Source organism: Bombyx mori, chromosome 28 (genome assembly GCF_030269925.1).
Source record: "Bombyx mori chromosome 28, ASM3026992v2".
NCBI lineage: Eukaryota > Metazoa > Arthropoda > Insecta > Lepidoptera > Bombycidae > Bombyx > Bombyx mori.
Genome location: NC_085134.1, coordinates 1,545,540 through 1,572,530, shown reverse-complemented (window position 1 = coordinate 1,572,530; position 26,991 = coordinate 1,545,540). Strand labels below are relative to the sequence as shown.

Below are 26,991 nucleotides of genomic sequence, written 5' to 3'. Positions count from 1 at the left end.
TTTTAACTGTCTTAATTATTTAGTGTTATATGCCATGATGCCATTTTGTTTGAAAATCGGTTGGGTAATTATTGTAAACGCGCATCGACTGCGCAAAATTCGAAGGGGAATTATTATTGCGAATCGTCAAATTTCGAACAAAGCGTGCACCATATTATTGATTAATTCCGGACGAACGAGCCGCGGTTCAGAGCGCGTGATAATGTTGCCTAGTTAATTACGAAATAGGGAATTTAGTGCTCAAAATCGGAAATTAGGTTTACTGTATTAATTGATGTTCGTTCTGATGTTGGTACATATGTACTCGATAAGAGTACTGTGGTGTTTTACGCAACGGCGGATCCAGGGGGGGGTCATGGGGTCATGACCCCCCCTGAGCTGGTTCCAGGACTTAGGTGAACCACAAATTGAACATAATGATTTTATTTATATATTTTGTCACTATACAGATTTTATGTAACTACATACCTTCAATATTTAATTAATTTAATATAATATAATAACTTTGTATGATGGCAAGCGTTTGGGAACGAGCTGTTATAAATGGTTCCCGTATACAATAGTGCTAAGGAACCCCATTACAAATCACAAAGTCAGCAGTTTGATCATCTCTTTATATTTACTCGTATAATTTAAATCAGTTTGAAACCATCATCCGCGCACGTGACACTTGCCCTAAATTGAGCCCAATTTATTGTAATTTAATTAAATAAATCTATTCTTTCTTAATCTCATTTTTTAAAAAGGCCTTCGGCCAAATCCCTATGACAATTTGGTGGCAGCGGTGGGATACCGAAGGTTAAGGTATCCCTGGGACGTCTCCGTCCGGGCTCATTAATTAGTGAAAAACTAAAAGTGAAAACTAAAGTGACCTTGCCGCGAGTGTCAAGAAGTGCATCAAACTCATATCCATCTCAATTCCAATAATTAATCGAAAATCGCATCGAAAATTTGACTATATGACCCCCTCCTGGCGCCAAAGCTGGATCCGCCCTTGGTTTTACGTTTATTTTGGATCATCATCATCATCATCAACAACAGCCCACAGTCGTCCACTGCTGGACATAGGCCTCTCCCAATCCACACCACTGAGCCCGGTCTGCGGCTCTCCTCATCCACTTCTTGCCGGCCACCGTGCGGAGGTCATCGCACCACCTAACCAAGGGGCGTCCCACGTTACGTCTTCCGCGTATCCTTGGTATTTTGGATCGACGGTAGCTAATGCAGAGTTGACCGGCAAAAGCGTCACGTAACGAAAAAGCTTTATGCCGATAGATGAGACTTTCTCGGTCCTCCTACCATATGTTTTTGTTCATTGAATGACACGAAAACTGTATCTTTATCTACTGTGTGCCGCGAATACTTTCCTTAAGCCTTTGAAGACAGAAAATTATAATTATACATTTGATCTTATACAGATAAACGTTCCACATTCCACAACCATAAGCTGTTATTGTTCCGTAACATGTATATAGGTAATAATATGTTATGGATGTCGGTACGTTTTTTTTTTATTTTTTTTATTGTTTAGATTGGTGGACGAGCTCACAGCCCACCTGGTGTTAAGTGGTTACTGAAGCCCATAGACATCTACAATGCGCCACCCACCTTGAGATATAAGTTCTAAGGTCTCAAGTATAGTTACAACGGCTGCTCCACCCTTCAAACCGAAACGCATTACTGCTTCACGGCAGAAATAGGCAGGGCGATGGTACTTACCCGTGCAGACTCACAAGAGGTCCTACCACCAGTAAATTAGCGTTTATTCTAATTTTATTAAAATTTTATTACAACTTGCCCTGCACGAAGCTAAAAGGCTGGAACAGAAGAGAGGGTTGCCAAGAGAAAAATCTTAAAATTAGCAACTTAGTTAGGACTTGGTGTTATCATTACAATAGTACACTCACTCTTCAAAGTCCGAAACATAGCTTACCTGACACCGTCCATCAATGCACATGTCCAGACTTCCTGCCCTGCATCTGGTACCGTCTGACACTCTTGCGGCGAGCACAGCCACCACGATATGATCGTCTTCGTCTAGTGACACAGTCTGTAACAAAATAACGTAACCTATTCAGTATCGAAACCGGATCAACCGAAGTAACTGGACCCATTTCGAGAAAAATATCTTCAGAAAAACTTCAAATTGGCCTAACGAGTGATTCAGTGAATTTTGATAGCTATCGGATCAGAGTCAAATCAAATATTGCACAGCAAAGTAGACTGGCTTTGACTAGTGATAATTAAAAAAATAGATCCAGATAATATTATGACAGTTATACGGAAAATGATAATGAGCGTTGAACACTTTAGCTCGTTTAGAATTTATGGTGTCATCTTAGGATAGCACCACTACATCACTAGATAGGGTTAACGTAAAAAGCGATAAAAGAATTTATTTACTGGAAGACGGCGAGCAGTATTTCCTGAGCCCTTTCTGTCATGAAGCAGTTCTGCGCAAAAGATGTGTGGTGTCGTGGGACACCGGATAAGAACGAAGTTCCTTATTATAAAAATATTAATTTAAAGTTCTATTCGAGGTATAAAGAAAATAAAACTGGAGGCTTCGCAATAACCCACGGTCATTCGGTAACGTGCGAACTTATTGTGGTACACTTCATTCACGGTTATTTGCATAAGAGTTAGTGTATTGCGCAAACGAACGCTCTGAGATCGTGGTCAATAAAAAAATATGTAATTTTTTGTGCGTTATTACAAAGTTAAGTTGTACACTGTATGCATTACTAATAAAAATCTTACGTTACGGACTTTTTTCCTGGTTAGGGTACCCCTCCGCATCGTCCCATAAGGAACTTCGCTCCAAAAAAAAAAAATGCAATAACTGAGACATAAAATCCAGCTTCTGCTCTTTCTTCATTGAAGTCTACTTCGATACAAAATGGCAACGTTTTTGAAGATATGCTGGAGAGTGTAACAAAACGATATACTCCATATAAACTCAACGCGAGTGGTTTATGTAACTTACCGGCTCTGGCCTCACGCCAGAATGCTGCGGAACTCCTCTACAGGTCAGAGCGCAGGGTTCGGCGTCGTCCCGATGAGCCCTCCAGTGGAAGAGCTCTCCACCGTACGGGGTGCTGTCGTGAGCGCTGCACTGTTGCTCACGCCACACATCGTCTTCCAGTAGCGATGAGTTCGCTCGACACGGCTGTGGAAAAATAACAAGAAGTCGTTTACCATTGTCTTCGGAATTTGATGAGCATTGTTAATGCAAGGCGTTATTAGCTTCGTAAGCCGAAAATATTTCTCATTTAAAATGAGCGTAAAGGCAGGTTTATATTGAGTCAGTAACTAACGTCAGTGCTGGCGCCGAAAACTGACCCATACGATTTAAACGGAGTCAGTACTTCGTCAGTAGTCGAGGATATTTCTTATGGTGGAAACACGTTTGTAAAGACAGTGCGAGAAAATGAATACTCGAAAACAGCAAAAAATCAGAGTTAATAATTTGTTGAGAGAATGTACCTTTGTGATGATGCAAGAACTAATTGGTATGTTAGAAGAAATATCTAAAAAGAAGCGAATTTATGTAAGAAAATGGATAGATGACAGAGATCAAACTGGGGGCTCAGCTCTATTGTTAACCCAGTTTGAAGATCCTTTTTTTTTTAACGCTGTGGAATCCATTTACGGATACCCGGTCGAGAGGGGTAATAGACCGGGTTATGTCGGACTCCGGCGCCTCCAGAAAAGAAGAGGGAGAAGAGGAAGACCAAAGTCCTCCTCTTCTTCCAATTCCTACCGGGAGACTACGCCTTGAGAAAGGCGCGCGAGGCGCTGCCCGGCGTCTACCACGCAGGACCCGCAAAACCGCAAAACCGACTACCGACTAAACCCCATCGAGCTCCACCACTCCGACTCCACGAAACGTACGGTACCGCACAATGCGCGCCGCAGGCCAGTTTGAAGATCCTGGGGAATACAAACTGGATTTGTGAATGCAATGCAATGAGAATGATCTGAGAATGCACAGGCATTCATTGTGGCGGTATAGTTGAATAATATTTAAGTTCTTCGTGACGTTTACTTTTCATGTCATTTTGTGATGTGGAGCGGACTGACGCCGAACAATATGAAGCGGAAATATTGAAGTCAGTACTGGCGCGACAGTAGTGTACTGACTTAAAATCAATTTACACGATGGCAGTGCCAGGTCAGCACTGACTCGGCAGTGCACTGACGTTAGTTACTGACTCAATATAAATGTGCCTTTATATTTGTCTTATTTGAGGATTCAATTTCGTGAACACGCAATGTATTACAGAAAGCGACAATCGTGCTCTCGCGTTTGCTTGAGATTATTGACTCCACTCCCCAATTAATTTTAATTGTGTTACATTGCCTGCCAAGTAACGAGCTACAAGCAACGAAAAAAGCAATAAAACTGTGTCTTTTAAACCAAAAATAATTATAACATAAAAGATAGATCGAAGGAGGCCAAAAAATTCCTAACTTTTATCAACGAAAGCGTCTTAAAAGAATTTAATAGAAGACCTCCTGATACACATACAAAAATGCTTCCTTTGAGGCAAATGTCCTTTGAAGTTTGATACATGATCCTATGATTTTCCTTAAGATTACTTATGTTTTATATTTGCTCGCGTGCAGGCTTTTTCATTTCCTGTTTTAATGAGATTTTATATATTTTTAACGAATATAAGCAGACTATTCTGTATCACGATCGGGTTTTGTTGCTTATTTAATTGAAAATTGTTTTTGACGTGATAACATCTTATAAATCGATGAACATAGGCTGCACGCACAAAAAAGTGTCACGTTCCGCCTGAGCGTGCAAGCGAGAGGCACGATCGGCCTAAGCCGTTGGTTTGTGACACATTTTCCTCTCTCCTCGCGTGACGTCAGAGCTAGCAGTTCTAATAGTTCTTATACTGACGTTATCACGTAAGACTATCGTCCGTAAATCGACTTTACAGACAACAATTTTTTTACTGTTTTTTTCTCAACCTTTTATTGACGAGCAGGTGAACTCAGTGTCCGTAGACAATGTTACATCATATAAAATAATGTTAAGCTTCGAACTTGGAATTATCTTGCGTGAATACAAAAGACAATACCCAAAAAAGGGCCAACTTTGTGTCAAAACTATTTGTACTTGAAAAACTATGCCTTATTTTTTCACGTTGTTTTGTCTATGTATCAATATTTCTTTCACTCTGGCATTGCTTTACAAAAAAAAAAAAAAAAATTGATTACTTCCGAAAACGGAGAACTTCCACCATTCATAGTTTATCAACTCGCCAATAGGCAGACAAAGGGCTTAGCCCATACAGCCTTGATCACCACTCATAGTATATGTCACGACGATTTCAAAAACATTCTAGAATAATCTAAAACATTCCAACAAACGTAATCATCCACGCAAAATTTACTTAAATCTCCAATATTTATAAAACCCTTTTTACTTGGATTCCCTTCCTTCCAATTCAACTTAGATTTAGATACAATAAATCACGAATCAACAGCTCTAAAAGACGAACAAAAAGTTCGAGATATCGTAAGCTCATCCATATTTCACATCGAATCTGGGGGTCTACACTCAGACCGCAGTATTTGCATGCGTCGAAAGGATGTAGCCTTCTTATGAGTTTAATCGCTTGAAGTTCTTTGGAGTGCCGATGGGCGGTTTTAGGGTTGTCGTATTATAGGCGCATTTATCAGTTTTTTACAATACTTTTATTCATGCCCCTTTTTTTGCATACCTATGCTGATAGCTTTGAGAGGCTCAGCGTGTAGGTGAGCTCTCGGAGCTCAAACCGGCAAGCTCACATGGAATGCTACCACTATCCGACTTGCTTCCTCATGCTACAATCATTATAATGTATAATCGTCTATACACTTTTTATTTTATTTTATTGCGTGATGGGTGGACGAGCTCACAGCCCACATGGCGTTAAGTGGTTACTGGAGCCCGTAGACATCTACCACGTAAAAGCGCCACCCACCTTGAGATATAAGTTTTAAGGTCTCAGTATAGTTACCACGGCTGCCCCACCTTCAAAACCGAAACGCATTACTGCGGACTCACAAGGGGTCCTACCACCAGTAAAAAATAATAATACTATAAATACTAATACTATAGATGCAAAAGTTTACACTGTTCAAACCGAAACATATGATAGCATCGCTGTAAAAAGGGATAGGGTGTCCGGCTTCTACATGCTAATATTATTACCTCTTTGGTATTCGCAATAATTCCATTATACCCTAATTAATAATCTTGTATTATATTTTCATTTTATTTTTTATTTTTAACTGAATTCTTGTAAAATTTCTCCCCTGGTATCACTGGACAACGACAGTAACCGGTGCCGTGAGCTGAATGACAATAAGATATAGTATTTGCTTCTACTTTATTGACTACCGGCTCTTTTAAATCCAATAGGGCAGCCTGTTTTGTTTTCCGAGAATTGTTCCGAAGTAAATTGCTTGAAGATGAATCGTCCAGTCCGTTATTTGTTCCATTCCTAATCTGGTTTTCCCTTCGGAGTTTACTGCTCTGGTACTTTTCTTATTCTTTGTTGTACGGAAAATATACAGAGTAATAAATTTTGGAAATCGTAAATAGAGCGTGCGTAGTTGGAAATGTGGGATTGTTATTATATCTACACAATACAATTGAAGACTTCGATATCAGACACAAAGATGGGTGGGCGAATTAGCATTGTGATATATGCATTTGTATATGCTCAGATAACCACTCAATTGGCTGTCGACTCTCTGTCTGCCCACCTACGATTATCGGAGGCGATATACAACGCCAACATGAGTTCCATCAGATGCCCTGGAAAAACACTGGAAAACTTATAATTACGTGGTATAAATATGTGGGACCTTGGTTTTGAAGCTAAGAACTCACAGTATACACACAGGCGTAACACGATTATTTTATTATGACCCAGTTAGCGAGTACAATTCATATCGTCGGCGGTCACATGGTCGATCATCTACGTGTTGGACAGACCTCAAAAAAGCTGTGACAGAGACGTCGTAGGTCCAAAGTTGCAGTGGCATTGAAGACCGCAACCAGTGGGGGCGCTTTAGCCAATGAAAATGAAGAGTCCTCAACCACGACCCCTCTGCCATGAGTGAATAACTAAAAAATATATCTATTTTAGTATTTTTCAAGCACACATTTTAGGTGGTGGGTCCTGAAAGAGCGCGTTCTTTAGGCCACGACGACACGTGGCGCTCAGTAAATCCGAGGCCATGTGGTTCCACAGGCCCCGGAGAGTGCCACCTGTCGATGCCCATATCGTGGTTGGAGGCGTCCGTATCGGGGTCGGGGTGCAGTTGAAGTACCTCGGCCTCATTCTGGACAGTCGTTGGACCTTCCGTGCTCACTTTCAGAATCTGGTCCCTCGTTTGTTGGGGGTGGCCGGCGCGTTAAGCCGGCTCCTTCCCAATGTCGGGGGGCCTGACCAGGTGACGCGCCGTCTCTATACAGGGGTGGTGCGATCAATGGCCCTATACGGGGCGCCCGTGTGGGGCCAGTCCCTGGCCGTGGGGGTAGCGAAGCTGCTGCAACGGCCGCAACGCACCATCGCGGTCAGGGTCATCCGTGGTTATCGCACCATCTCTTTCGAGGCGGCGTGTGTACTGGCTGGGACGCCGCCTTGGGTCCTGGAGGCGGAGGCGCTCGCTGCTGACTATCAGTGGCGGGCTGACCTTCGTATCCGGGGCGTGGCACGTCCCAGCCCCAGTGTGGTCAGAGCGCGGAGGGCCCAATCTCGGCGGTCCGTGCTGGAGGCATGGTCCAGACGGCTGGCCGATCCTTCGGCTGGTCGTAGGACCGTCGAGGCGATTCGCCCGGTTCTTGTGAATTGGGTGAATCGTGACAGAGGACGCCTCACTTTCCGGCTCACGCAGGTGCTCACTGGGCATGGTTGCTTCGGTGAGTTCCTGCACCGGATCGGAGCCGAGCCGACGGCAGAGTGCCACCATTGTGGTTGCGGCTTGGACACGGCGGAGCACACGCTCGTCGCCTGCCCCGCATGGGAGGGGTGGCGCCGTGTCCTCGTCGCAAAAATAGGAAACGACTTGTCGTTGCCGAGTGTTGTGGCATCGATGCTCGGCGACGACGAGTCGTGGAAGGCGATGCTCGACTTCTGCGAGTGCACCATCTCGCAGAAGGAGACGGCGGGGCGCGTGAGAGACACGCAAGCCCGCCGCCGTCGAGCGGGGGCCAGGGAGGCGGATCTCGCCCAAGCCCTGGCCCTCTAAGTGTTTCGGGTCCCCTTCATATGTCGGTCTGGGGACAGGCGAAGGGGGCCTAAGAAGACGACGTGCAAGCTGCTCTGCACGCGTTTTACGCAAGAGCATCCGGGTGATGGAAGGCCGGCTATCCTCGACCCACGCTGGTTCTGACCCAGCGGGGTATTCCGTAGGATAGACCATTCTAACCGGCGCCATCTAGGCGGGCTCCGGATAGCCTGCCGACCGAGAGGGCTGGTGGTCGTGGCGCCGACGACCGCCGGTCCGGCGTCCCGAGGGGGAGGGTGATGGGAGAGATGTGCTCCGCACTAAACGCTTCACTTTCCCCCCTTTGCCTTTGCATGGGTTCTGTCCCATGCGAGGTTCGGACGCGGGTTGTTGAGCGACAGGAGGTTTTAGTCAGTTCGACTCCGACATGCCCCGCCTTCCATCCCCAGGGGAGGGCGGCGGAAGTCCGGCGATTTCCTCCTGACCAAAAAAAAAAAAAAAAAAAAAAGGCCACGACGACTTCAAAATTCCTTTAAGACTTTATCAATATTCCTGTCGTTTTCTTTGACTCTATCGATCTTGGAGCAACAAACTAGTTTTGTTTGTCTATCTGTGTGTCACCAGAAGTTCGTCGAACATAAACCGAGCCAAGACAAACTATCGGATACAAATTATTCATTCACGATAAAACGCGTTTGTGCCGAGTTGTGAACAGTTTGATAGAGTTTAACCGCGACCGTCTATCACACCGATGCGTAACGACAAAAAACATGACAATGTAATGTTACGCGCTGGGGTTCGGAATGAAAAAAAAAGTTCCACTAAAGTACAAATTAAAACTGTATTAGCACTTAGAACACTCGTAGAACACTTTAGAATTCTTAATTCGCTTCTTCCATTTCGCTTCAGGTGATTCGTCCGCTGTTTCGCTTCGAGTAGTTCCGATTACTAACTGACTGTGTGCCATCTCTGCAACCCTTTTATAGTCGAAACGACATCCTTAGAATCGTCGAGAACATTTTCTGAAAATTAATCGTAGCTAGATCGATTTATCGCCTCCCAAATCCTCTGTATACAAAATTTTATGAAAATCGTTGGAGCCGGTTCCGAGATTCAGATTATATAGATATATATTTAATTGTATACAAGAATTGCTCGTTTAAAGATAGAAGATTTAATTATTTTTTTTACTTAATCTCAAAAAAGGCAGCTTGGCCGACATTATCAACATTACAAACGTTTAAAGATATCCTACCTTATTTCCTAACGATACAGTTTCGCATATGATTTCATAAAATCTAAATTATCGGTGTGAGCAAACCCGTCCCACGTCGAAGCCGGAATACTCAACTATTAATCATAGGGGCATTTCTGAACGATGAAAGCCAAGTTTCAACCTGTTTACTTAGTTTTGATATTGCTTTAAATACGTTAAAGTTTAATCGATACGCCGTGTCAGGGTCTAGGGGAATTCGTAACGCTAACACGTGAATGATGATTTTAAATTAGTTTGCAATAGAAGACAGAAATTTGGCACTTTAAAAATATCGGTTGTCTGTAAAGTCGGTTTACTGACGATAGTTGAACGTAAAAACGTCATAAGAAAATACTGATGGAATGATTTCATTTTTCAAAAGAAAATTTTAATTTTGTTCGTTTGATAGATAATTATTTTGTATGGACAATTGACACCACATTCACTTTTCACTGAACTTGATACTTAACGAAAACATGTAAATGTATAGCAGCTGTCCACGCGGAGACATCACTCACTTAAGTAGGAGAGAGACAGATGTCGAACGCTGCCGAACGCGGAGGCCGATTGTGCCTCTTTATCCCTCGTTGCGCGCTCTCGCTTGCACTTCAAGCCTTAAATGGAACGCCTCAATGAGTTATGTTTTTTCGTGCGTGCAGCCGGCTCCATCGAATTATAAGACGTTGTCACGTCAAAAAGTCGTCGTGGTCTAAATGGTAAGGATGGTTAAATCCTACGAGCAGTAACTATCACATATTCGTGGACGCTTGCCGTGATGAAGGAATGACTTTGTGAAATGAAATTTATAAGTGCAAAAGATTATGCGGAATAACTGGGGGTAAGGTCATATACAATAAGATTTGAGACCGCACTGGTTTATCTTTTTCTACAGTCATATTTCCTTGGACGCAGAAGTCACGAATGATGGAATTACCGGTTGAAAATGAGATTGTCTAGTGTCTTAAGAAAAGTAGTTGCATGTGTGAGAGAAATTACAAGTAATTTTTTTATTGATATTTCGAAATTTCCAATATATTTTTTCCAAAACGAAGCGAAAAATCGTGAGAAATTTGTTTGTTAGCATATTAAAAATGGCTGAATTAAACTAACCTGCATATTGCAGATCTTGTAACGCACAGGTTCCCCACGACAGCCGGCCGGTGAGGAGCAGGTCCTCAGTTGTCTAGAGACTCCACCATCGCAGGTCCTCGAGCACATGGACCAGTCGCTCCACTGTGACCAGCCTCCTCGATCCTGTCGAATAAGATTAAATTGAGCATCAGATATAAAGCACAAAGGTCACGTTTCTTGACGTAGATCGTATAAAATGATTGCAAAAGATCACTATGTCATCTAGGCAAAGGTCAAAGTCTTCATTGGATTAATTCTTAAGTTATCTTCCAAATAGAATGAACCCCTGTTTTGTTACCTGCCGTCATCGCTAATTAATACAACAAGGAAAGAATATCACGCGATCTGTGAGCTATTTTGTTTTGACAGATACGGATTTATTAACCAAATTCTTGACAAAATTAGTAATAGCAAGTATTTAAATAGGCAAAACCAGAAATATTCCAAGTACTAGCTGAGTCCCGCGATGTTACCCGCGCCTATTGTCTTACCGCGGGTGACGCTGCTAAATAAAATAGCCTAAATTACTCCTTATATCATCAGCTACCTATCAGTGAAAGTCCCGTAAAAATCGGTCCAGCCCTTCCAGAGATTAGCCGGAACAAAAAGACAGAGAAACAGACAGACAGACAAAAATTAAAAAATGTTATTTTGGTATATATATGTAGTGTGTATACGTACTTACGCATTTAGTAAAAAGTGGTTATTTATTATTACAAACAGACACTTCAATTTTATTTATTTGTATAGATAATTTTGGAAATTTCATAGTTTGTTTCCAATAACAGCCAAATAGCACATCACGAAAGCCCGACTTTATTGTTAGGGTTCGAACTACTTTCCGATGCGAACAGTAGACGATAAATCAACTACACAGCTGTACAGTCGCGTACATAAATCAGCAGAGTCATCGAGTAACGTCGGGGACAAGCTGGAAACAATTACTTGGCTGCGACCAGATTCTGGTCACGTCGTGGGCTGAATAAGGGATTAAAGGTTCAGCGTATTGTGTTTAACTTGGTTTTTATCCAATATTGGAACGAATGAGGTCAGTGCGTTCTCTCCAATAAAGTTATAATATTTACAGACTGAAATGTGGCCCAGTTATACTATATGTTTATGTTACTGGTGGTAGGACCTCTTGTAAGTACGGGTAGGTACCACCGCCCTGCCTATTTCTGCCGTGAAGCAGTAATGCGTTTCGGTCTGAAGGGTAGGGCAGCCGGTGTGACTATACTGAGACCTTATAACTTATATCTCAAGGTGGGTGGCGCATTTACGTTGTAGATGTCTATGGGCTCCAGTAACCACTTAACACCAGGTGGGCTGTGAGCTCGTCTATCAATTTAAGCAATAAAAGAAAAGGCACTTCATTTTAATGCTGTTCGCTGGTACAATGTTACCAAAATGTACGGCTTACAGAGATATAAGTACGAAAACTCGATTTTTTAAGAATCTTCATAACGACTTTTCCTTTAAAATCTACCTTTTCTTACCCACTCGGTGTTGCAGTAGTTAGTTAGCCCTAATTTTTGGGTTAAGGGTCGTGGGTGCGATTCTCACTTCGAGCAAACATTCCTGTGATGAACAGGTATGTTTGTTGTTTGGGTGTTCATTATCTATATATGTATATATTTCAACTTATACAAGCATGTATGTCAGTCTCTGGAATCAATAACATAGTGAATTCTAATTTAGGGCCGGACGACCGTGCTTGGTTGGTTCACAGTACCTTGAGCACACTTTGTGTCAGAACTATTACGGGAACATTAGTACCATTCAATGGCAGTATTTGCTGCCTATTGCTTGTTTCAATAGAAGTAAATCTTAAGCATTAACTCAGTAAAGGGATATTGAGTTATCTGATGTCGTTCGAAAATAAAGTCCTTTTCTTCCAAACAACAGCTGATATTAACGCTAATTGTTTCTATTCCATTCATTAAAATTTTTTAGTCGTTTGCACTCTTGGCAGAGTGGTCGTGTTTCATCAGTTCGTGTGGTGGTGTGTTTCACAAGAAGTCGCCATTCCTCGCATACCTTTACCTTTCTTGTGCACTAGCTGCTGTTATTTACTCGTTCCTTCGTAAAGGTGATCTGGCGGTCTTGTACCCTCAATCAAGCCCTGCACTATACAGCGTTCCACTGAGTCGTCACTTGTCGCGACACATGCCAAAGAAAGTGAATATGCGATTCTGAACGACGGAAGATAGACGCTGCTTCATCCGTTTAGTTTATTTTAAACTAGCTGACCCGGCAGACTTCGTAGTGCCTCAATCGATAAATAAAAGACACACCAAGGGGACACATCAAAGGAAAAACAAAATTGTTTGTTTTTTATATAATTCCGAGTTTTTTTATATTTTCTCATCTTTTAAACCTTCTCTGGACTTCCACAAATAATTCAAGACCAAAATTAGCCAAATCGGTCCAGCCGTTCTCGAGTTTTAACAATTCATTTTTATATATTAGTGCTACAGAAAAATACGATTTCAGTTAGCTAGTGACCAGCTAAGTTCGTCGACTTATCGATAATTTTTATTTTGCTTAGATGGTTGGACGAGCTCACAGTCCACCTGATGTTAAATGGTTACTAGAGCCCATAGACATCTACAACGTAAATGCGCCACCCACCTTGAGATATAAATACTAAGGTCTATATAGTATAAGTATAAGTATAGTTACAGCGGCTGCCCCTCACCCTTCAAAGCGAACCGCATTACTGCTTCACGGTAGAAATAGACAGGGTAGTGGTACTTACCCGTGCGGACTAACAAGAGGTTTTACCACCAGTTCGTCGACTTATCGATTTTAGTACTTACATAGAATATTATTTATATATTTTTTTAAGGGACATGCTTTGTCAATTACCAAACCAAACGTTATATTTCGGAATCGACGGGCCGTGAAGTTTAAGAACAAACTTCGGTTTTACCTTCTGAAATTCCATTATCGAACACAACGGAAAAATGCATGAGAAAAAAACCCGCCCTTAAAAATCACAAGTCGCTTATAAAGTTTCCCTCGATAAAATTGTTTCGTTCCTTTGGATGTACTCTTTTTTCGTACCAGCAAAATTAATATTCCGAGTGCGTGTATGCAAAGAGGGCAGGGAAACGTTCGTTACGAAATCTGAGCGACACGCTCCATGAGGCGTACCGAACACAAGATCTAATACTTTATAATTCTGTTTTAAGGGCGTATTATTACATGCGAGCTCCGAAAGGTCTGGATATAGCTTTTTTATACAAAAAATTTTCGGCGAGAAACTTTGAATTGAAGTTTTGGATAGTTGTTTTGATGACTTGGGTCGAGAGAACACGTAATTGGGATTATGTTGTACGTTATTTAGCCTACGTTTTCCAAACTTTAAGGGTGGGAAAAAAAGTTGCTCGCCATATTTGGATTTGTATCTTAGGTGTTGGTGGCTAAGGTATTCACGATAGTATAGGTAGTAAGTAGCGTTCTGCGCCGGTCACGACGAAGGGTTCACCAAGTAACCCATAGACACAGCCCACTAAGTTTCTCGTCGCATCTTCTGACTGGGTCGCGTTTCCGATCCGGTGGTAGATTCTGGGAAGCACTGCTCTTGCTAGGGCTAGTGTTAGCAACGTCCTCAGGTTAGAGCCCTGTAAGCTCACCTACTCGCCCGATAAATCTGGTATAACCCCTAGAGGTTACTCTAGAAGGTAAGAAAAAAACCGCGTTCTGTGGATATTATATCCGAGTATTTTACTCGCCAACAAGCATTGCAGGTTGGCAGTGAATAGAACTTGGTATTAATTGGTTACTTGAGTAGATAACACAACGTAGTCTTGCCAGCCATTTTAAGATATAAGAACGAACTGATCTCCTATTCTTCAAACTAGATTATGTGACGGCTCCGCAATAGACATGGACAGTATTATGGCACTGAGTCATGCTATCATATCATCATAAATAATGCCGCGTGACATTTTCAAATAATGGCATTGCTAATGTCTATAAGTAGCATCGTTGCCGTCTATGAGCGGCATTGCTGATGTCCATAAGCGACATTTCTGACGTACATGAGCAACGGTAACCTCTCACCATCAGGTGGGTCTTATATTGGTCTGCCTACAAGTGTAATAAAAAAATTAAAATCGGTTAATATTAAGAATGTTTTTTTTTTTAATAATTAACTTGTTGATAAAATACTCCATTTTTTTGATGATTATTGATTGATGATTAATCATCATCTCGTATTCGACTAAATGGTAGTTTTAATCATTAGCTGGTAATACCGAATGGAGAATGCGTTTGCAATGGCCGTCGCACGTGGTATAGATACACAAACCGATTGACTCTAAATCATTTATTATTATTCTAATCCTGGATTGTTTAAGAAATTTTAGTGATTGTCTAATTAAAATAGTGACCAATCAACACTACAGTCTATATATTTCAATGTTTCCTGAACTTCAACGTTCACCGCGGATCCCTGTAATGACCTATCAACGTCGCATAGGCATACCGACGCGACGTCCCGAAATATAGTTATACACAGTTTTAAGACTTAAAGCAATACCTATCAAAGCCAGTAAAAACTCTAGAACACAACCTTATTTTTGATCGACAAGCAACACAAGTTCTCGATTTGTTTTCGCAGGACGCGTTTACACGACGCTGACGGCTGACAGACGTCCCGGAATTGGGATTAAACCGGGTTAAAGTCGGAATGTGTGTTTGGTTTGCACCTATAGTGTGGATATGTAATGGATGTGTCATTCGGAATTATTTCTCGGCCGGATTTTTTTTTTGGAAAACTGTAATTATCGATTACGATCTTTTGTGGTTTAAAAAGATCTGTTTTGGTTTCTCTATGTGTACAATAAAAACAAGGAATTTTTTCCAATTACTTCGCCATTCTTTTTGTTAATTTCATTTGTTTGTTTTAAAAATAACGATCTCTGCCGGCTTCGGTGAGTTCGTCTTAAAGGCTCCATCGGCCGGGCGTCCTTGGGGTGAGCTGCGCTGTCTGGGTGAAGGGCTGACCGCGGTAACCCCCTTACCTCTCCGGGTTCTGGCCTCGGGGGTTTGGACAATTGGGCGGGAGTCTAGGGGAGTCGTTTAGTGAGTAGGGCCTCGGTGAGTTAAGACATTGTGCTGAAAGTGCATTACAGTAACAATATACGTAATATATAACATTTACTTACATGCTTCTTTAATTGAAAAGGATCTTTTTTTGCTGAGCTTCAGAATTTTCTACTCCCAATTAACCACAAAAAGGAGTCAATTTTGAGAAAAGAAAAAACGGCAATATGCTCCTTACTTGGAAAATGATGGGCTTCGATACAACCCTTATTTTACCCCTTGGGGGGTTAAATATACAAAAATTCATCGTTACTAGATGCTTAGAGCTTAAAGGGCATCGACTGGTTAAATTTCAAAATCATATCATTACAGTAGTAGATCGTTAAGCACTGGGTGATCAATACATCAGTCAATCAGTTAGGACTAATACTGTAATGCCCTTAATTGCAATCTATAGCAAATTTCCAGAGAAGTCCATGGAAGACCCAGCTTCGGTGCTCCTACCAGCTTTAAGTAATCAGGTTGAAGTGTCAATATGTTTTTTTTTATTGCTTAGATGGGTGGACTTGCTCACAGCCCACCTGGTGCTAAGTGGTTACTGGAGCCCATAGACATCTACGACGTAAATTACACGATGTCATTCCTCTACCGTGGAAGTCAATCGAGAGCTTTTGTTGAATTCGTATTTCATTAGAAAAATTGGTATCCGTCTGGGATTCGAACACCGATACATCTCTCAACACGAATGCACCGGACGTCTTATCATTTAGGCCACGACGACTTCCAAGCTTATACAGGCTGACCTACCTACCCTTCCAATTTGGAATGAGGGGCCGATTGGTGGTCAAAATAGATAGTATTATGGTACCAATCTTGTACACACCCTCCTCCCGGTGCGGATTACTAAATTATGCTTCGCGAATACACCTTAGACTTGTATTTGCTTAGACAAAAAAAAACTGATACCTACTCTAGGATTAAAATTCTAGTACCTTTGTATTAGTTACGATACTAAGTTATTCAGTTTAGCTTGATTGTGGTTGGTTATAGATATAGTAGAAAGGTAATTTAAGCTAAACGCTTATATTGATTTCTCCAGTATTCCGTTAGACTCTGGTTATACTCTAGTTGAGTCATTAGTGATAAAGCAAAATCAGTCATTAAAATCAAAATTTTCAAATTATGATTATAAAAAAATATCTACCAATTCCAATTCCAGCATTTTTAAAAATCAATACGTAATTTACGTGAAATGTGTATTTTACGTAACATCAAAATCCCAGCGATGTCATTAATTTTGACAAACGGATTCGTAAAGTCAACACGGAAACGTTCCGACACCTAATTGAAATTAATTAAATTACAATTAGTGTTTTTAACATGGATATACGGAATCGAGTTAAGCCAATCGGAGCGTTGGAAGCGTTCCAAATAATGAATGCGATGACATCCCGATACAATATTGCAATGAAAGAGATTTTCATGTTACGGGTATTATGAGATGGCTTTGTGTTTTTGTAACAGTATTTATTACGCTAATTGGCTGTTGAAGAGATTCAAAAAGTATACAGTAAAATTAGATACCTAAGAATCAACCATACAGTAAAAGATGGCGTTTTCTGGTAATCATGAAAATAAAAAAGTATTTGAAAGTTTGCATTCGCAAAATCATTCTAATATCCTATTTAAGCATGATATATTATGTCAAGATACTGGTGGTAGGACCTCTTGTGAGTCCGTGCGTGTGGGTACCACCACCCTGCCTATTTCTGCCGTGAAGCAGTAATGCGTTTCGGTTTGAAGGGTGGGGCAGCCGTTGTAACTATACTTGAGACCTTAGAACTTATATCTCAAGGTGGGTAGCGCATTTACGTTGTGGATGTCTATGGGTTCCAGTAACCACTTAACACCAGGTGGGCTGTGAGCTCGTCCACCCATCTAAGCAATAAAAAAAATAAAAAAGATGGACCTTATTGAATTACCACTGTCTATTCTCTGTTGTAGTTGCGAGAATCATACCCACATGAGAGGAACAAAAGACTTAGACATCATGAATAAAATGGCTGGAAGCAATCCCACCTTTTATTTCAGAAATTATTCATCGCGAGCTTTTGGACGTGTTGCAAGATGATCCCGTTTTTTTTTATTGCCCATGTAGGCAGACGACCATACGGCCATACCTGATGATGAGGGGCTGCCGTCACCCACAGACTTCAGCAATGCCAGGGACAGAGCCAAGTCGCTGTCTACAGTGAAATGTTGCCTCCACAAGCCTCGTTTGAAGAATGACATGTCATAGCGCTCGGGAAACACCACTCATTTCAAAGCCGTTCTATTGCAAAGTCTTATTGCTTTATTTAACTGATAGCCCGGACTATGACATTCGTTTATAAATAGTTTTATAATCTGTGACAAAAGGATACAGTCAATCTGGGTGACCAGTAAACTTTCAAGATAACTAGCTTGTTTAGGATAAGTGCTGTATGGAACAGAAGTGGTCCTAAAGCATTTTTAGGATGCTTGGAACAGGCATGTGTAGTATATCAAACCTTTAGAATTGAAATGGCTTAATCCAAAATCCTTATATTACAGTAAACACCAAAGATGTAATTGAAAAATTATTATTTTTTTGGTTTCCGTATTTTATAACTATAAGGTATGCGCTTGACATAAGCGATCATAGAGAGAAATAGATAATAGAGATAATAGAAAAAAAAATGCGGTAGATGCGGTAGTTTTAACTCTATAAAATCCTAATTTAATCTGTAATGCTACCCTTGTTCGGAGACTGAGTAATTGGCATTACTCTCTCTGTGGAGAAGTCTGAAATAATCTGCGAAATGTCCGTCAAAGCGAACGATAATAGAACAGGTCTGTGGATAAAAGGCGGAATTCTGCGTAGCGGAATATCGGATGCCGTAAAATATTAGATGTTACTTTCAGAAGAAAAAAAAATATAAATTCCCTCTTAAGCGTCAACTTCTAAAGTATGAATTGTAGCGTTTCCAATGAAAACAAAATGAACAGTGACAAGAAAAATAACACTTTCGCATTTCGCGTTTCTCTTTTTGCAGTAGTACAAAATGGAATACTGATGTGTGTGTGTGTGTGTGTGTGTGTGTGCTTTACGTATTACTTAACTTAATAAGTCGTCGTGGCCTAAAGGATAAGACGTCCGGTGCATTCGTGTGTAGCGATGTACCGGTGTTCGAATCCTGCAGGCGCGTACCAATTTTTCTAATGAAATACGTACTTAACAAATGTTCACGATTCACTTCCACGGTGAACGAATAACATCGTGTTGTAAAAATCAAACCTGCAAAATTATAATTTGTGTAATTACTGGTAGTAGGACCTCTTGTGAGTCCGCACGGGTAGGTACCACCACCCCGCCTATTTCCGCCGTGAAGCAGTAATGCGTTTCGGTTTGAAGAGTGGGGCAGTTGTTGTAACTATACTGAGACCTTAGAACTTATATCTCAAGATGGGTGGCGCATTTACGTTGTAGATGTCTACGGGCTCTAGTTAGCGCTTAACACCAGGTGAGCTGTGAGCTCGTGCACCGATCTAAGCAATAAAAAAATATATTTAAATAAATTCCCGTGGAAGAAGACCTAAGCAAATCGGACATTGACTTTTCGGAGAATAAAACGAACTATAGTCTTTGGGTTTTCCAATACGGTGACACTAAAAACTAGTGTAGTTCTAGTTAACTAGTGGTAAATAATGCAATTTTGCATGTCCCTATTTTTCTGGCCCGCAATGAAAAAAGGTTAGGACCGCTACAAGCTAGCTCGTAAAGCAACCTAAGGAACTGCTCAATCATGTACCGTATTCATGTCTCGCTCGTAGCTTCGCGCAAAATTATGAACGTTCCTTCAAGAAAATGGCTTCGATCGTAAACTTTATTTTTTATTTGGCGTTTTGCAAATATAGTATGAGGTATTAAGATTACAGTTAGTATAAAAAAAAAATTTTTTTTCTTTTTAAAATGAAAGTATATGTAATAATTGCCTTGTAGTGTTTTTTTTTATAAATAGCAAATTTCGTATTTCAGGAATTTTATTTATTGTTGCTTAGATGGGTGGACGAGCTCACAGCTCCACTTGGTGTTAAGTGATTACCGGAGCCCATAGACAACGTATATGTCGCTACCCACCTTGAGATATGAGTTCTAAAGTCTCTGTATAGTTACAATGGCTACCCAACTCTTCAAAGCGAAACGCATTACTACTTCACGGCAGAAATAATCAGGGTGGTGGTATTTACCCGTGCGGACTCACAAAACGTCCTACCACCATGAGTGAAAGAAGTAAATGTAAAATTATCGAATTGAGATGTACCTAATCTTTCTATCGAATTTCAAGTTTGTTCTGTCCTTAGTATAACAGAAACATGTGCCGCATACTTATCGAGGGTTAAAGGCTATATTTAGTTAAAGGGATATTTTGCTAAATACGTGCCACTTTCCTTCGTAATTAAAAGTCCTTTTTATTTGGTATCATTGTTCAAATTTAATGTTTCTAATTCCGTGGACTGCGCAGCGTACCAACGTTTTAATCCTAAAAGAGCTCAACATCAAGGAGAGACAGTATCGTCCACGGAATAGGTAAATAACCTTATTTATCTATTCCATGGTATCGTCAACAGTTGAAATACGAATCATCAAGTTCTTCGGGCACATCGCTCGTAATGAGGACTCCATGGAGCGGTTGGTGTTGCAAGGGAAAGTCGATGGCAAAAGATCTCGCGGACGATCTCCAGCACGATGGACCGACCTCATAAAATTTGTGACTCAGTCCAACATAAATGATCGCTCTCACTCTGCGAAGCATTGTGCAACATGACGTCGCATCCCGAGAGGATCGGTATCGCAGGATTCGACTGATGCATGACTACGACCACTCTGTCAAGGGTGTACGACTAGGAAGAAGAAGAAATTAAACTTCAATTAAGTTTTTCAAATAGCTGAAGACATTTTCTTTTTATTATATTTTTTCTAAAATTTAAACTTTAAATGGCACTCCCGTAAAGTTGCAAAAATGTTGTTTACCCAAATAGCTTTTTACCCCTCGATATGTACCGCATTGTACAAACGTGGTAACTATCAAACTCCAATGGGGTATCAAGGCCAATAATGGGGTATGGGATATAAATGGCATGACCAAACTACTAGGTGCTGCAAACCATGTGTTCTAAGATCAAGGGCAGACCTCTCATTATTCCAATAAAACCTATAGACATAAAACCCGATATCTAAATGATTTAGGTGTTCAGATTTATTCCTTTATGGGCTAAGGTCAAATGAAATTCGCTTCCTTATCAAGTTCTCATTCGGTAATTGTCAATTTCCAGTCTGGCTCATTATAGTGTAGAGACTTTGTTAATGAAAATGCTATTTCTGTGATCACAATATCGATTTCTCAGTTCCAGCCGTTTGACACACAGTTAATTTGAGTATCTGCGCGCTTAGATTTCAGTTTGGTCGTAGGTAGGGAGGGATATTTTAACGCAGAGCCTAGACGATCAGGATCCATCTAGTTTTGATGTGAAACATCTATAGCCGCACGTAAAACCGATTTCTGGCATGGCGACGTATGCCTTGGTGACGCGTCGCCACGCTATATTATGGTATATATATACAGTCTGTATGCAGTAGTGTGTACGGTGTGGCGACGCGTCGCCATGCACAATCGACTGTGCGATTCTCTCTGTGTTTTACTTGAAAACAAATTATTTTTTTGTAATATTTTATTTTATCATTATGACATATTTAGTTCCTATCACAATCTGTTCTTTTCTGTATATTACTTTTACAAAATAATGTCGATGTTTCACATCTGCCAGGCGTCACGTGACGGCTCACATTTTTTTATTGGAGTTCATAGAAACTATTATAATGGGTGAGAATTCGCTGTGTTTATCTTAGCATTAATCTGGTCTGGTGACGTCTTTGTGGCCTAAAGGATAAGACGTGCGTTGCATTCGTATCTCGCGATGCACCGGTGTTCGAATCCCGCAGGTGGGTACCAATTTTTCTAATGAAATACGTACTTGACAAATGTTCACCATTGACTTGCCATGGTGAAGGAATAACATCGTGTAATAAAAACCAAACCCGCAAAATTATAATTTGCGTAATTACTGGTGGTAGGACCTCCTGTGAGTCCGCAAGCGGTAGGTACCACCATCCCGCCTATCTGCAGCAGTAATGTGTTTCGGTTTGAAGGGTGGGGTAGCCGTTGTAACTATACTGATACCTTAGAACTTATATCTTAAGGTGGGTGGCGCATTTAAGTTGTAGATGCCTATGGTTTTTTTTTTTAGTTTATTTATTGCTTAGATGATTGGACGAGCTCACAGCCCACCTGGTGTTCAGTGGTTACTGGAGCCCATAGACATCTACAACCTAAATGCGCCACCCACCTTGAGATATAAGTTCTAAGATCTCAGTATAGTTACAACGGCTGCCCTACCTTTCAAACTGAAACGCATTACTTCTTCACGACAAAAATAGGCGGGGTGGTGGTACATGCGCGTGCGGACTCACAAGAGGTCCTGCCACCAGTAAAAAACTTAACACCGGCTGTGAGCTCGTCCACACATCTAAAAAAATTAAAAAAAGCAAGCCAACAAAGATCAGTTTAATTCGTACGAAGCCATTTTGCAGGCTCCTATTCCCAAACAATACACGAGCCGCCAGTGTGAATGTAAACAAGGCGCCGCGCCACCATCGCATCGTTGCAATTGAAATTTACAATCAAAGTGCGCGCGTTTCAAAGGATTTAATGGCGCGATACACACGAGGCAGCGTTTTGTTCGAAATAAATATGTCTTATTTCTGATTCTGAAAATGGTATTTACTTCAATAGTATTATATTATGTTTCATAGGTATTTTAAGTATGTTTTTTTATGTAAATTGTTTATTCTTATTTATGTGTAAAGAAGCAAAATTATTATTACGTTACATTGTGTATTTATATGTACTAGAGGTCCCGCAGTAGTCGAAATTCGACTATAATTAATTGGAATTGTAAGTTTGTACACTGTTATGATTGTCTATACTAATATTATAAAGAGGAAAGATTTATTTGTTTGTTTGTTTCGAATAGGCTCCGAAACTACTGGACCGATTTGAAAAATTCTTTTTCCATTAGAAGCCGACATTGTCCCTGATGAACATAGGCTACTTTTTTTTATTTTATTTTTTTGGTTTCATGTGTGTTTTAATGTTTCCGAAGCGAAGCGAGGGCGGGTCGCTAGTATTTTATACTTCTATAATCACAAACTTCGCCAAGACTACACTATAAAAAATATTAACAAAGACAAACAATATTTAATTTATTCTCAATTTGACAACAGACGCCAAGAACAAAAGTTTGACAATAAATAGTATGCATGCGTGTGTGCGTCAAATACATGGTACGTGGTGTGTGTAATGTTTTATTTATTGATTTAATGTATCTTTTATGAATAATTTTAAAAAAATATTAGCATTGTGCACTTCTTCTCTATATTCTCTATAAGTGTGGAAAATTTCATACTCCTCCGTCCGCACAATTTTCGTAAAAAGGGATACAAAGTTTTTGCTTCACGTATTAATATATAGATACTAGCTGTACCCGTTCGCTTCGCTGGGCATTTAAAATTAATATCATTATTTCTCACCACCACAAGAATTCTCATCATTAACGCCCCCGCAATTGGTGTAGGGAGTCTAACACTCATATAAATATTAGTCTATTCATTAAGTACATGTATTTTCTACATGGATTTCTCAAGTCAATTGGATTCACGGTTCAGTAGTTATAACGGAACATCGGTAAAAACCACGGTAGATTTATATATTAGTATAGATATAGATTTATTAATGTAAATATTCAAGGAATTTGTGTATATTTAAGTATGTATGTGTGTATGTGTATACAATAATATATATCTCAATTGATTGGTACACCGCGTGTAATTAATTTCCAAACGATTCTTTTCCACCTGATGGTTGTCTGGAAGAGATCGCTCTTAGCGATAAGACCGCCAATAGTACTTTTTTTGTATTTAATGTTTCGCATTGTTTCTTTTGTTTGTGTACAATAAAGAATACTCTCTCTCTCTTCCACTACCACAATTTCTAATATTGCCAATATTATTAAGTAAGCCAACATAATAAAGGCATGGTGTTTATTTTTAAATGTTAAACGTTTTAGCAATCTTTCTATTATTATTGAGTATCCTCCCCCTTGCGTCTATAATCCTCAATGGAGCCGTGGCCTCGTGGCCCCCTTTAATAACTATCTCCTGAATTATCCTGCGCCACCCCTGCCTATCCTCGGCTATCTGGATGGCAACGTGAACTGAAGTGTTGAGAGTGGAGCGTATCTAGTCCGACCAGCGCATTGGACTTCTGCCACTGTGTCTTCTTCCATATGGGTATGCTTACACACAAAAATACAATTGAATTTCAACCTCAGCGCTCTTGTGAATTGGACCACGTATAAAACAGTACTAACATATGCAAATTCCTAGCCCGTGGGGTACAACTTCAATTTGTCAATCCTCACGATGTTGTTTTGATGTTTTTTTTTTTTTTTCAAAACGCCGAGTGGAGTGAAGCACTTATGGGCTTAAGGCCTGAACGAAAATGTGTTTAATTTTACGCCTTTTCTGACCCAAATATGTATACGTATATAGTAAATTTGGTAATGATTTGGTGGTCATTCGTGAATATTCGAGTTTAAGTGGCTTAACATTGCGATTAAAATACGAAAGGCGATCAAGAATCACAGAAATTCTTTCTTGCTTATGATACATTGGATAATTCATAACATAAGAAGTTCTGCATCGTGTGTCAGGGATTTTTAAGATGTTTTAAAATGTTTTTTTATTTTTTTTTATTTGCCTACCATTGATTCCTATTTCAATCTTACCTCATTGAAAACCTAGTGTTATTTGGGTCACTCATTATGGATTAGAATATCGAATGCAGACATGAAGTGCAATCTGCCGTCTCATGCATAGGTCAGTTGGCCACTCCACTGAAGGAGGGTTAGTGACGGAAGTAAGGCAGCAGACAAGGTGATCGTACGCAAAAAAAATCCTGCTCCAATAATTAATCAAAATTAAAAAGTTTTATATTCAAACAGGTTTTTATAGGCCATTTAAATTATGACTTTACCACCGACTCGCAATGCAGTTCCTCTTTTTAGCAGAATCGCGAAAGAACTCAACTCAGGTCCTATTTTTCCAAATTAAATACAATAATATTATGTACTATAGGATCCACTAACAGTATTCACTGCCCTTTATTAATCTGGCACGAGTTCATAATCCTGCCTAATGCTGCCGTGAATCAGTCATACTTTCAAGTTCGAAGGTTGAATTAACATTATTGAAACCTCATGTCTCAAGGCAGGCTGCGGCGTTCGCGTTATGGCGTTCCTAGATTCTTGGCCATAGTAAAACAAAACAAATTCTAGTAAACAATTTATTGTTTAATGTCCTATGGCTCCAGGTTGGTTAGAGGGCTTTGGCAGTATTCCGCCAAGGCGACCAGTCTTGGGGCTTACTTTGAGCCATATTACCCCGTTTGTCTTCATCGCCGCTGCCACGCCAGATTTGCCGGGACGACCTGTTTTCCATCTGCCCACGGGGGTCTATTCAAAATTAATTTGGATCATCACAATTACAATGCAGTGGCCATGTGGCGCACGAATGTACTAATTTAAGCAATGCGTGGAATGCAGAATTAAAAATAAGAGGTACTTTCATTAATATGGGATAAATTGGTATATACATTTTCTTAATAGTCTTCTCATCTTCATCACTTCCATCACTGTTGAGGATCGCGACCACTTGTGATTTTCCTCCATCGTGTTCGGTCATGAGTGGCATGGACGGCACGGTATAGATTACCACTAACCGCTATCTTAACCAGATCTCACCATCTAGCTGGTGTTTGGCCCAGTGTTCCTAATAATAACTGAATCTTATTGTTACGCGCTGGGGTTCGGGATAAATAAAAAATCTACCGAATTACAAGTTAACACTGTATTCAACACTTTACACTTAAAACACTTCACAAACACTTTAAAATTCTCAATTCGCTTCTTCCGCTTCGCTTCAGGTGATCCGTTCGCTGTTTCGCTTCGAGTAGTTCCGATTCCTGACTGACTGCGTGCCATCTCGGCAACGCTTATATAGCTGATACCACATCCCTAGATTTATCGAGAACATCCCACAAATTTCTAGTATTGTGACAATAGATGGCGTTGTACTTCTCGAGCGTTCTAGGTGCTACTAGATCCTTTGATGTTCGTTCGTCTATTCGGCGATAGATGGCGTTGCTCTTACCAGCGTAACATTATTATAGATAATGGTCGACCGCTTTGTATTGTCATTATCGATTAAAATCCGGCACGATTTCAACGCCTTTGTTCATTTATGAGAACAATGTGTGAATCTATTTGTGACCACGGCCGTCCCGAAATGTTCGTGCACACGTTTTGGGGCTAATTTCGCGTTGTTTGTGGCGCGTTAATCCTATTTGAAACTCACCTTAAAGTGCTAAAACTGTGAAAATTTTTAACCCAATCGGGAAACCGTACGGATACAGATACAAATAAATTACGCTGACTGCGTTTTTAGAATGGCATACCAACGTAGGGTTGAACTAACGAGTAATATCAACGGCCGTCTGGTGTAGTGGTAAGTGAAATGGTCACTACACAAGGGGGTCGCGGGTTCGAATCCCGCTAAGGAAAGATATTTGTCTAATAAATATAAAATATCTTTTCCAGTGTTATAGATGTATATTAAATATATGTATGCGTATCATAAAAATCTTAAATTTATTTCCGTTATCTGGTACCTGTAACACAAGTTCTTTACGAACTTAGCACGGGATCAGTTAACGTGGTGTGATAGTTTGGAAAAAAAAAAAGTTGGTGAAAATGACGTTCAAAGATTCTGTTGCCAGCATGTAAACAAACATACATAAGTACGTACCGAGCTCATAAAATCGTTTTAAAAATGAAAATGATCGTTAATATGGCTCCGAATTGATTTTGGGGTTTAATGACCTGGTCTGTGTAACCTTTAGGTCAACTCTTATTTTTCATAGCACATTCATAGGACGTCATATTACGCCTATGAGCACATTCCATTAAATTTTATTTTATTGTATTCTTTATGTATTTGTAGATGTGCTTGTAAGTAAGTTCGTCTTGTAACAATTGTTTTAATGGCGGCGGGTGGGACAGTAAATCAGACTTATTTTCAACATCACTAAGCTCACTGGCCAACACTAGTCTGTCGA

At 40.4% G+C, this 26,991-nt stretch overlaps 1 protein-coding gene and 1 non-coding gene across 3 annotated transcripts in view; one reads left to right on the top strand and one right to left on the bottom strand.

Annotated features, from left to right (window-relative positions):
- The window catches only part of LOC101740303 (protein madd-4), a 411,429-nt gene that overhangs the window by 66,413 nt on the left and 318,025 nt on the right, over positions 1 to 26,991 (bottom strand). For both annotated transcript variants that reach the window (XM_021352889.2, XM_062676723.1), the window contains exons 6-8: positions 10,607 to 10,750; positions 2,987 to 3,169; positions 1,934 to 2,050 (exon numbers count right to left, since the gene is read on the bottom strand). In XM_021352889.2, coding sequence (XP_021208564.1) covers positions 1,934 to 2,050; positions 2,987 to 3,169; positions 10,607 to 10,750 — 444 coding nt within the window. The remainder of the gene's footprint in view (positions 1 to 1,933; positions 2,051 to 2,986; positions 3,170 to 10,606; positions 10,751 to 26,991) is intronic.
- Positions 10,375 to 10,487, top strand: Mir3292 (microRNA mir-3292). The gene is given in 1 exon segment (NR_107576.1): positions 10,375 to 10,487. It is a non-coding gene; the product is annotated as a microRNA mir-3292 (primary transcript).